The sequence below is a fragment of the Grampus griseus genome (assembly GCF_964374135.1).
Source record: "Grampus griseus genome assembly, chromosome: 10".
NCBI lineage: Eukaryota > Metazoa > Chordata > Mammalia > Artiodactyla > Delphinidae > Grampus > Grampus griseus.
In genome coordinates this window covers 61,458,170-61,470,442 of record NC_139004.1, presented here as the reverse complement: position 1 = coordinate 61,470,442, position 12,273 = coordinate 61,458,170, and the positions used below count along the sequence as shown (strand labels likewise).

The 12,273-nt window shown below is 42.2% G+C and overlaps 1 protein-coding gene across 2 annotated transcripts in view; it reads right to left on the bottom strand.

The window, feature by feature from the left end:
• Positions 1–12,273, bottom strand: part of SCN11A (sodium voltage-gated channel alpha subunit 11) — a gene marked incomplete at its 5' end in the record, with an annotated part of 70,393 nt that overhangs the window by 16,779 nt on the left and 41,341 nt on the right. For both annotated transcript variants that reach the window (XM_082664265.1, XM_082664266.1), the window contains 5 exons: positions 355–408; positions 1,102–1,371; positions 1,857–1,958; positions 6,678–6,851; positions 10,144–10,298. In XM_082664265.1, coding sequence (XP_082520391.1) covers positions 355–408; positions 1,102–1,371; positions 1,857–1,958; positions 6,678–6,851; positions 10,144–10,298 — 755 coding nt within the window. The remainder of the gene's footprint in view (positions 1–354; positions 409–1,101; positions 1,372–1,856; positions 1,959–6,677; positions 6,852–10,143; positions 10,299–12,273) is intronic.

Sequence of the window (12,273 nt, the reverse complement as noted above, 5' to 3'; positions counted from 1 at the left end):
TCAAGAGCAGGTACCCTTTGAAATTTGGCTTCTGCCTTTCCACTCACTTGAAGAGGAGGTGAGAGAGGAAAATCAAGGCATCCTGTGATTCTGTTGCTTCTGGCTCCACCTCCTACATGAGTGGTCAGTATGGAGAAAGAGGACTTGACTTTGTAGCATGCTAGGATGTAATACTCATAGGAGGATGAATAAGAATCCTTTTAATCCCTGTTTCATAGTGTTTGTCCTAATGAAAACAAGGCAAAGAATCCTGGCCACTGGAATTATGATGCAGGAAGTTCTGGGCTGTCCATGTAGTCATGATACTCCTGATTTGATCCTAGCACTCTAGAACATGGTAGAACACAAGCTCACCCCTCTGGAATCAACAGCTGCATACATAATATCCATCCAGCCCTTAAATGTTGCCTGCAATGAAAGCAGAGGAACATGAACGTAATTATAGACTTGCCATCAACAGACAAGTGCCATACAAAAGCCACAAGTCCAGTGGGCAGATGTACATAAGACAATGTCCCACCCTTCCAGGACAGAATGTCCGCATAAAAGAATAGCAGAAGGAAATTCAAGGATAGATGTCTTGGATTTTTTTTTCTTCATTTTCACAAGACAAAAAGTTTAAAAACAAGAGAAAATTTCTGCCTTAAAAATTGCTAAAGAAGCTATGAACCAACTGCTGCAAAGAGCCTGATTAAGGCTCTTTCCTGATTCCACATCTGTTTGCACTATCTGTCCAAAACCTTGCAACCACGATTTAACCTGAGACTGACTTCCCACAGGGAACTGTTACTAATGGAGTGGCTTAGCATCTGAGGCTCTACGCCTCTCTGGCTGGAGCTCAGGAGAGCAAGGCACCATTTAGGACAGAGTGAGAGGTCCAGACCCTTATGGGATATCGCCTGGAGGTTGAGGCTCAGTAGAAAATAAGGTTGGAGATGCTCGGTGAGGAACAATTCCAGAGGGCATTAGCTCCCATGTGAGAAACTGGGATTTGATTCTCTTATCTCAATAGAGTCTCTGTATTTTTATTAGCTGAGAAATGGTTTATGATTCTTTTAAGGTTTCTTTCCCCAGAGTGAAAAACAAACCCACAGCGCTTACCACTTGCAGCAGCGCGAGGTAAGCCATTCCCACATTGTCAAAGTTGACTTTCAGGGTGAACCAGGAGAAATTTCCACTTTCACATTGACTCCGGTTTGCAACAATGTTGTAATTTATAACTGAGTTTCCATCTGTTACATTAACACATCTTCCAAATTTTCCAGAAAACAAATTTACTCCCAGGATACAAAATATGAGCCAGAAAATGAGGCAGACAAGCAAAACATTCAGGATGGCAGGTATGGCACCTATGAGAGCATTAACTACCACCTTAAGGAAGTAAAACAGAAGAAAAATATAATAGACGTGTGAGACTCAAAAAGCTCTTGAGGCCTAGACCTAGGCCTAGGCCTAACGTGTGGGGCTGGATTCCTTGGAGCCCCGTCTTTACATTCCAGCCCCGAACCCACACCCCACGGCAAGCCCTGCTCTCAGCTCCATACATAATGGGTCCTTTCTGTTGCCACAGGATCACTTGAGAAGTGTCTTCTGATGATGGTGTTACGAGACTTATGGGACACCTACCCTAGGATTGAAGGGAAGCCAGAGCCCATCTTGGCTGTCACAGAAGCACTTTTAGGTGAAGACTGTATCTTAGACTTTTCTCCATCTCTGAAATTCTAAGCAGTGGGCTGGATGGGAAGGAGTCCAGGAAAAGCTTGGCAATTTAAGGGAAGCCCAGCCCAAGAAGAGCAGTTGGCTTCTCTGCCTTTCCCTGCTAGCTGACTTTCCTCCCATCCATCTGAAGAACATACCTTCATTCCTTCAAACTGGGACAGTGCTCTCAGAGGCCTCAGCGCTCGCAGAATCCGGAAGGACTTCAAGACCTTTAAGTCGATGAGACTGGTCACAGAGACCTGGTGGGAAAAGAAGCCACAGGTAGTGCACCTGACTTGGTGCCCAGAGAACCCAGTGGGGATTAAGAGCTGTCTTTCTGAGAGGCAAACTCATTATGCCCACAGTGGATTATCCAGACACAGAAACCAGCCAGACCCTGCTGGAAGGGGACGGCAGGTGAGAGGCTATTTTCCTCCTTGCCTGGTAAAGCTACAGCCCATATGGGTGAGAACAATGCATTTACACGATTTGCTTGATGAAAGACAAAGAGAAGCTGAGACACTGTTGTGAATTAAAGGAAACCAAAGAGACATGACAATGATAAGTCATGTGAGGTCCTGAGTTTGATCCTGGATTGCAGTGGGGGGAAAGGTGATGGTGTGTGGGTAGGGTGAATTAGCCATAAAGAACCTTGTGACAATTGAGAAAATTTGAAAATGGATGTGGGTTTTAGTATTGGATCATGTTAAATTCCTAACCTTGATAACTGTATTGTGACTGTGTGAGATAATATCCTTGTTCTTAGGAAATACACACTGAAATGTTGAGGGCTAATGGAGTGTGATGCCTGCAACTTAATCTCAAGCAGTTTAGGGGGGAAAAAATAGAAAAAATGATAAGGCAGATGGGCTGCAATGCTAACAATTGGTGAATCTGGGGGAAGAGTATAAGGGATTCTTTACACTACTTCTTGCAATTTTTCCATATGTTTGAAATGATACCAAAATCAAGTTATGAAGAAATAATTCTTTGTTTGCTAATATTTCCCTCCATTCAAATAGCTCCCATTTGGAGAATTAAATCCAATTTTCTCTCCTAACGTACTTCTTCCCTATGGGAGAGGACTGAGGATTGGAAAACTCCGTAAATACACTAACTTAAAACTCAACAAACCTGCTGAGCTTAAGTTGAAGGCCACTATTTGCAGATCTTCAGCCATTCTTATTGATTATGCAGACCCTTCAGAGGCTCAGCTTAGAAGGGAAGTGGCTCAGCATGACAGGAAGTGAATTGTCCTGTCAATCTCATTGTAAAAGTAAAATATTTGCAAATTGAGAGAAATTGAGTGAATATGACAGAATAACCAGATTTTAAAATTTGTAACCAACTTTAAAAAATCACCACCAATTCAAAATGTGTTTATTTATAATGGTTTTTTCAAGTAGGTGTTTTTGTTCTTTTGTTTGTGACAGCATTGCCTGTTGGGAGACCTATTTAATCAGCTTTTCCACAAATACACCTACTTTGTTCCTAGCCAGAGGGAAAAGGATGGCAAAGCTTAGCAGTTCTGGCTTTACTAAATGACTGTTACCATGGGTGGGGAAGATGTTCCTAGAGGGGCATTGTACACCCTTTCGCCTGGAACTTCACCCCCAGTCTCTGTTCCACCAATTGGGAGACATTGATGAGACACACAAACATAAAAACGTCCACATTCTTTCCCACTCTATGGCATTCTTCCAGGGGGGAAGTCTTCACTAGTTTTATTTTATTTCTACCTAATTTGCATTTATCACTCCACACTATGTTTTTGAGATTCCTATCATGTTGATATATATTCTCATGGTTTGCTCCTTTTAACTGTTATGAAATATTACAGCATATAAATATTCATATTTTATTAACTCATTCCCTCTTGGTGAATATATAAATTATTTCCATTTCTTTGCTACTATGAACAATAGCAAACTGGACAGACATGTGCATTTTTCCTGGGTACATACACAAAAGTTTTCCTTAAATGTATAACTAGAAGTGGTATTTCTGGGTTTGTAAATTGGGCTCATTTGTAATTTTATTTAAGAGTGCAAAACTTTCCACAAACTGTACGATAGTTAGCAGTGACTAAAAATTCCATTTTCCTAAATTTTTCTCATATTAGATATTATCCAACTTAAAAACTTTTGTCTATCTGATGAGTAAAAAGAAGTGTCTCATTTTAATATGCACTTCTGTGCTAACTGGTGATATGACTAGTGTGTATTTCTTTATACATTTATTAGCAACTTGAGCTCCTTCTGTGAATTGCCTATTTTCATCCTCCCATTCTTACACTGGGTTGTCTTTTTCTTGTTGATCTGTAGGGAGTATTTACACACTGTAGACAATAACTATCTGTTATGTATATGGCAAATACTGTCTCCAGGGTCTAGCCTGTCTTTAACTATAATTATGGTATTGTTGAACAAAAAGAAAAGTTTTACATTTTGAAATAGGTAAACTTATGCCTATATGTATGTACGTATGTATTTGTGGTTGTGTTTGCATTTTCTTACTCCACAATTATAAAGATCATTTTATATAATCTTGAGTAACAAGCAACATAAAAGGAGTATTCACATACACTCTCTCTCATTTAATCCGCACGACAATGCCCTGAATTAGGCAGTGTTGTACATCACTACCACGTTACAGATAAGGAAGCCTGAAGCTCAGAGGATCAGCAACTTGTTTCACGTGGAATTGGGTCTGTATGATGCTAAGGCTGATAATAGTGATAGTGGACCACACTTATTGTTTTTTGTTTTTTTTTTTTTTGCAGTACGCCGGCCTCTCACTGTTGTGGCCTCTCCCGTTGCGGATCGCAGGCTCTGGACGCGCAGGCTCAGCGGCCATGGCTCACGGGCCCAGCCGCTCCGTGGCATGTGGGATCTTCCCGGACCGGGCACGAACCCGTGTCCCCTGCATCGGCAAGCAGACTCTCAACCACTGCGCCACCAGGGAAGCCCCGGACCACACTTACTGAGTGCTTTCTCTGGGATTTATAGAGATATATATTTACAGGATTATTTCTTTTCTTGCTCTACTCATTTCTGTTCCATTCATTTCGTTGTCAACTTTATGTTTGTCTCATTAAATAAGTTTGTGAGCCTCCCCTCTTTTTCTGCTCTTTGTAACAATTTAAACAAGGTTGGAGTTAACTGCTCGCCTTAGTCAGTTCAGGCTGCTATAACAGAATACCATACAATAGCCTGGATGTATAAACAACAGAAATTTCTCACAGTCTGGAGGCTGGGAAGTCCAAGATTAAGATGCTGGCAGTCAGTGTCTGGTTGAGGGCCTATTTCCTGGTTCATAGACAGCCATCTTCTCCCTGTCTTCACATGGCAGAAGGAGTGAGAAAACCCTGTGGGGTCTCTTTTATAAGATCACTAATCCCATTCATGAGGGTTCAGGAATAAATGTCTTAGTCACCTCCCAAACACCAAAACACTGGAGATTAGGTTTCAACATACAAATTTGGAGCAGGGGTGGGACACAAACATTTAGTCTATAGCCACTGCTCCTTGGAAGTTTGCTAAACTTGTTTTCAAAACCACCTGGGCCTAATATCCTTTTTGAAAGTGTGGTATTCAACTACTGTTTTGATATTTAAATGGCTATTGTTAGATTTATGTTTTCAATTTTGTATCTGGTCAAATTTCGGCAATTTAGCATCTACACTCTCATTTTTACCCATATGAAAATTTATGTCAAAACTTCAAGCACTTTGCTTGAGGTTACACAGAAAGAGAGTAAACAAAGGAGATTTAGAATCAGTCTCCTAAGTTTAGGCCAGTAAACCACAGGTCCTAGATCAGAAATACCAATAATCTTTCCATTGTCTTATGCATTTTTCACTATAATCTAATAAGATAATGGGTATAGAGTGATTAGCACTCTGGAAACTCATAGGGATCGACATGATGATCATGGGGTTGCTTGTGTTGGAGCTCCAATGGCACTGATGCTTTTCTGAAATTCCTGAACCACACGGCTTATTTGTGCCCACCAACAAAATTATGGCTCTCCAGTGTGGTGTGCTGACCACACGGCTTATGCTATGCATTTGTCATATCTACTTCCTTAAATAGCAGGGACAAAGTCTAACAAATTAGGTCATGGTAGCAAGGATATAGATAGATGTTAAAATCAAGGGCTTTGGAGTGAGGCTTACTAGGTTTGAGTCTCACCTCCATCACTTCTAGCTGGGCAACCTTGAACATGTTTCTTAGCCTCTCTATGACTTAGTTTACTCCTTTGTATCTGGGAAAAATAACAATAACTACCACACGGAAAGGCTGTGAAAACTAAAAGACAGAATGCATATGAGGCATATGGCAAAGTACTGCTTTCTCTGGTACAGAGAAAACAGTGGAAAAATGTGATCTACTGTTACTACTACTGGCCTTAGCATCATACAGACCAAAGTGTGAATTCCAATTTCACCTGAAACAAATTGCTAACCCTCTGAGCTTCAGGTTTCCTTGTCTGTAATATGGTAGGTGATATACAGGTCTGCTTAACTTGGAACATTGTTGTTCAGATTAAATGAAAAAATGTATGTGAATAATCCTCTTTGTTGCTTGACAATTAAGATGGAGACCAGTCTAATCTGCTCGCTGCTGAGCTGCTTTGAGAAGTTTTGAAAAGAAATGAAAAGTTGGAAGGAGAAGTAAAAGTAGAGAATATGCAAAGTTATCCTAGATTTACATCAGACATAAGCAGTGCTTATGGAGAGAAGTGAATGAGTACTATCATGGAAAGGGTTGAGGTGGTGAGCGTATGAGATGCAGCGTATGAGGAATGGGAACGAGGAAAGGCTGGACTGCTGATGGATGAATGTGAAGAAAAATATTTTGGAGAGGCACTCATATAAGGCACACAGGAAAAGCAGCTCCCATGTGATCCCCTCCTCCACCCCTACCCACCCACCCCTCAACCCCCACCTGCATGGGACACAGAGATGGTAAACTTACAATCACAATGATGAAATCGAGCCAGCACCAGGCACTGGTGAAATACTTCCTAAATCCAAAGGCCACCCATTTCAGACCCATCTCCAAGATAAAAATGTATGTGAAAATACTGTCAGTACAATTAAGTATTTTTTGGATTTTGGGTTGTGTACCAAGGTAAATATCTTCAAATACCTGAAATGACAAAGCACATCCATAGGCCAAGTTGAACTCTTTGCTGACTGTAACTTTTATTTTTCTTCCTTATTTGAATAAACTAGTACCTCTCTTGGTGACAAGGTTTTGTACAAAAGGTATTAAGGCTGAACTTTTCCCATAGAAAAAATTCCTTGAGTAAGTAAAACCAGAAGAAGGAAAATCCTATTTCTAGATTTCTGTTGCCACTATAGTTCCCCAGGCTCTCATCACTGGCTCCTGGAATATTTTTTTTAAAAATCTTAAAAAAAAAAAAATCTTCACCACATTATTTCCTGGTCTTCCTAATCCTTTCAACTCTTGCCAACAATATCTTGCCAACTTTTCCAGAACCTCCCAGTGGCATACACCATCTCTCTCATCCCCCTAGTTACGTGGATGGCTCTATTTCAGTGGCTCTTTGTTGCTTATAACATCAAGTCCAAACACCTTAGCCCACACTCTGGATCCTGCCAACCCTGAGGCTCATCATCTTCCACCACAAACAGCATTATCCGTTACGCCAGTGTTCCCTACAGATGTGATCATTTTGTATGTGAACCATGATTTGCAAAAGTTTGGGAAGCAGTGGGCTAGAGCTCCCAATGTAAATTACTTTGAATATTAAATTTCATTAAGTGTGATTTATGAAAATTAGATATCCAAGCTTTTGGAGAGACGCTTTTCCATGCTACATCCAAACTTCCTTCACCTGAAGTATGTGTGCGTGTGACTCTTCAGGGCCTATATTACTAGGGTGTAAGCTGTCCTTTTGGTCTTTACAGTGTTACTGAGGATGAAAGAAAAGGGAGAAGAGGTACTAAACCTGCCAAGTCATTTGGCAGGCAATGCCAAATGAAGGCAAGAAAGAAATCAGCCCTGCTGTCAGGGACTAAGGTAATCCCACAGTCCCACAACCCTAGGGAAAAAGAATAAAGAATAAAACAGTCTCACTTCCAACCCCCAAGTGGGCTTTTGACTGAAGAAGGCCCTTCATCTCCTCCTCTGCCCCACTGGCTCCTGGTCAGCATTTAAGATCTCAGCTTAGCTTATATCTTCTATAGGAAACTGTCCTTCTTCCACAGGAATAGGTTAGGTGCCATCCTACATGGCCCCATGTCACCCACTGCTTCTCTGACTGTATCACTATGGCCCTGGTCTATAATTTTCTGGACTCCATCTGTCTTCCCTACTAGCCTCCAAGCTCCTGAAGGTCAGGGATTGTCTGTTTGCCTCTTGAGGAGAGACATATCTGAGTGGTGTTGGAAGCTCATTTCCTCTCTCATTTTGAAAACTTAGCAACAAGCTGGCTCAGCAGGTCTGAGTTTGCCCAATGGAAGAGCAGGCTGATATCAGCAACTGAGCTTTGGAAGCTCCCATAATATAACTAGGCCATTTCCTAATCCAGGAAGCTCCCATTATTAAGTAGTTGCCCAAATCAGAGCTTCTCAAACTCTAATGAGCCCCAAATCACTTAGGTTCTGATTCAGCCGGCCTGGGGTGGGCCTAAGACTCTGCATTTTTAATAAGCTGCCAGGTGATATGAGGCTGCTGGTTCATATGCCACATACAGTGGTGAGGGACTAGATGTTTCTTGTCTCCATTTCTCTATAAATACGTGTAGTGAAACAGGGCCTGGGTCCCTCTCCTGGAATCCCCTGCATTGTGTGCTCAGTATCACTGCCCAGCCTACGCTTGCCTCATCTGAAGGCAGATGAGGACTAGGAGGATTGTGTGCCCTCTGCTACTTTTCTGATTATAAGTTTTCTCACACGGTGCATGGGGTGTGTGTCTGTGACCTTGTGACAACACCACTGCTTTTCTACTGACTAACACAGGGCGTGGCAGACAACAATGACCATTTGTGGAATAAATGCAAGAACGCTGTCTTTTGGAAGTGTAGACAGCTGGTGAGATGTAATCACCAGAAGATTACAGGGAACTCTACAGGGTGAGCGATAAAAATTAATGAAGGGAGTTCTCTGGGATGGTCTTAGGGAAATTTTCTTTTTTGTTTCAGGGACAATTTATATTGCAGTAAGCAGGTAAATGGGGATGTCTGTTGATCACAGGCTCTGGTGGGCCCCCATGTGTGCTCTTCTCCTTTCACCTAGAGATTACACAGGTGTAAAGCACTAACCAGGAAGGCAGGGGTGTAGGAACAAGACATGTCCTTGTCCCTCCTAGCAACTTGTGAAATGTTCTGTGACTCTAAATCCATAAGGGATAGCTCAGTACTCCATTCACTTGACATGACAAATAATAAGAGAATTTAGTTTTATATTATGGCCATTTTAAGAGGAGACACAGAACATAATGGGAGGGAGAGAGAGAAACATGTAGGTGATAAGAGAGAACACACTGTTGCCCAAGGTGAGGATATATGTGCAGAGGAGGAAAGATGGACTACAAGGTGAGAAGAGAGAGGAGAAAGGAGTTAATGACTATATGGCTAGGGAGGCTGGTGGATTTAGTTATTTCCAAACCTCACTGGAAATCACACCATACCTCAATTTAGAAGGATCTGTCATACACATAAAGTGGTATCTCTTTGTCTCTCCTCTCAAGGGATCATGAGTGGTGAAAAATACCAAGGCAACTTATATCCTAATCTGGTCCCTGTTGACTTCTCCTCCTAATGTTTTACCTTTTAGAAAGCAGCACTATGGTCTTCAGAAAAAAAGAGAATAGGAGCATTGCCGTCTAGAGGAGGAAACGTGTAGGATACAGTGAAAATGTCTAGAAATCCTCCATGAATGATGGACAGACTTGGAGTCAAGGGCAAGACTCCAATAGCCACTTTAAAGTGCCTATTTGGGGACTTCCCTGATGGTCCAATGGTTAAGACTACACACTTCCATTGCAGGGGGCACGGGTTCAATCCCTGGTAGGGGAACTAAGTTCCTGCATGCTGTGTGGTGCAGCCAATATATAAAGAAAGGAAAGAAAGAAAAGGAAGGAAGGAAGGAAGGAAGGAAGGGAGGGAGGGAGGGAGGGAGGAAGGAAGGAAGGAAGGAAGGAAGGAAAGAAAGAAAGAAAGAAAGAAAAAAGAAAAAGTGCTAATTTGGGTCATCCTTCCCACAGGTAAAGCATCTTCGGCTTGGGGATTTCCCAGTTGTAGCATTCCTCCAGAACTTGTTGTGCAAAACCCTGTCCCCTAAGGGGATACAACAGCAGAGATCCCACTTCTTCTTGGTCTCCCCACATTCACAGCCCAGTGAGGGGCCAAGTCAGAATGAAGCCACCCAGCTGCCTTGATCCCCAATGTCCCCAACAAGACATGATAATTTACCAGTGCCCCACTGCTCAGCAGAATCACAAAGATAATAAAGCTCTCAAACCAGCTGTGTTTCACTATTTGGTAGCAGGTTTTCCGCAGGTTCCACCAAATGATCCAGGGGAACTTCCTCTTGTCCATAGTACAGCATGGAGAGCAGCAATCCAGGCCTGCAAGGAATTAGCATCACTATCATTAGTGTCTATAATACATGTGCATTAATAGCCCAACTCTTCACCCCTCCTTGTACACACCATGTGAGTGGAGTCTTTTTCCAACCCCTTGAATCTGGGCTCAACCATGTGACAACATTTGGCCAACAGAGCAGAACAGGAGTCATAATGTGCCAGTTCTGACTCAGTGAGAAATTCAACAAAGATATAGAACTATAGGAAATATAAAAAAGAACTAATCAGAACTGAAGAATAACTAAAATGAAAAATGCACTGGAGGGAATTAACAGATTAGAGGATGCAGAAGAATGAAATCAGTGATCTGGAAGACAGGGTAGTGGAAATCACCCAATCAGAACAGCAAAAAGAAGAATTTTTTTAAATGTGAAGAGTTTAAGGGATCCCTGAGACAACATCAAGCATACTAACATTAGCATTATAGGGGCCTCAGAAGGAGAAAAAGGACAAAAGACTTATTTGAAGAAATAATGGCTGAAAACTTCCCTAATCTGGGGAAGGAAACAGACATCCAAGTTTGGAGATTGGGAGCACAGAGGTTCCCAAACAAGATGAACCCAAAGAGATCCATGCCAAGATACATTATAATTAAAATGTCAAAAAATTAAAGATAAAGAGAGACTCTTAAAAGCAGCAAGAGAAAAAGAACTAGCTTTACACAAGAGAACCTCCATAAGACTGTCAGATGATTTTTCAGCAGAAACTTTACAGAGCAAAGGGAATGGCACAATAGATTCAAATTTTTGACATTTTAATTATAATGTGTCTTGGTGTGGATTGCATTATTATTGTATTATTCAATTCTTTCCTACATTTTCTAAGTCTTCGTTGAAGTTCTTACTGGAATGAAGTTCATTTTCCTCCCTAGTTTGGTCAGAATTCTTATGATCATCTCTTTGAATTCTTTATTAGGTAAATTACTTACCTCTGTTTCTTTAGGGTTTTTCCTGGGGTTTTATTTTGCTGTTTCATTTGGAATACATTTCTCTATCTCCTCATTATGACTTTCAGTTTTTGTTTCTATGAACTAGGTTAAACAGCTACCTAGCTTGGTCTCGAAGGAGTGGACTTGTGTGTGAGTATCCCGTGTAGATGGCTTGCACCTGGCAGCTTTAGCAGGGTAACTGGGGCTGGAGCTTGCCAGGGGCAATCTCTGGGGAGCACTCCTCCTAAGTCCACCCAGGCTGGACAACTGGGGTTAGAGAGGGCTTGGGCTGGAGTCAGTCCCTGGGGAGTGCTGAGGCCAAAGCTGTCTTGGTGGGGTGGCTAGAGCTGGAGTGAGTGAGGGCTAGGGGGAGTTCTAGGGGTAACACAAACAAAGGTGCTCTCTGGTGCCTCTGACCCCACAGAGGGCTCCAGTACTTCCCTGCTCATTTTGGAGAAGCTCTAGGGTTAGTACATGGATTTCCTTCCAGTATAGTCTAGATGCCCTTTAAACTGCTGTTTTCTTGCTGCATCCCAAGGTAGGTGAGTCTGTGCTCTGGCCCCGTAGCCATATTCCTTCCTACTGTAGGTCACTAAGTTGGGGTGGCATTCCCATGGATACCATGTCTCCGTCTTTCCTACCTGTTTCTATGTGGTCTTTCTATGTGCAGTAGCTGTTCAATCAACCCTCAGGTCTTTTTCAGGAGGAATTGCTCTATAAGTAGGTGTAGAGTTGGTGTGTCCATGGAAGAAGGTGAGCTCAGGGACTTCCTACGCCACTATCTTGGACCCTTGCTCCCAGAGAAAAATCTTGAGAGATGAGTTGAGGGCCTGGCAAGGGCTGTAGTCAGCCCCAGACTTATGGTCAAGTTCTCTTGGTCTATGACCTCTAGTACATCCTGACAATTGATGTACTGGGAACTCTACCAAGTGGCAAAAATATCGGCCCAGTGGGCTTTCTGGGAAAGTTTTCTAGATTTTCTGCCCTGGTACTTGGGCTGTACAAGTTGACCCCACCTAAATCAAGAAT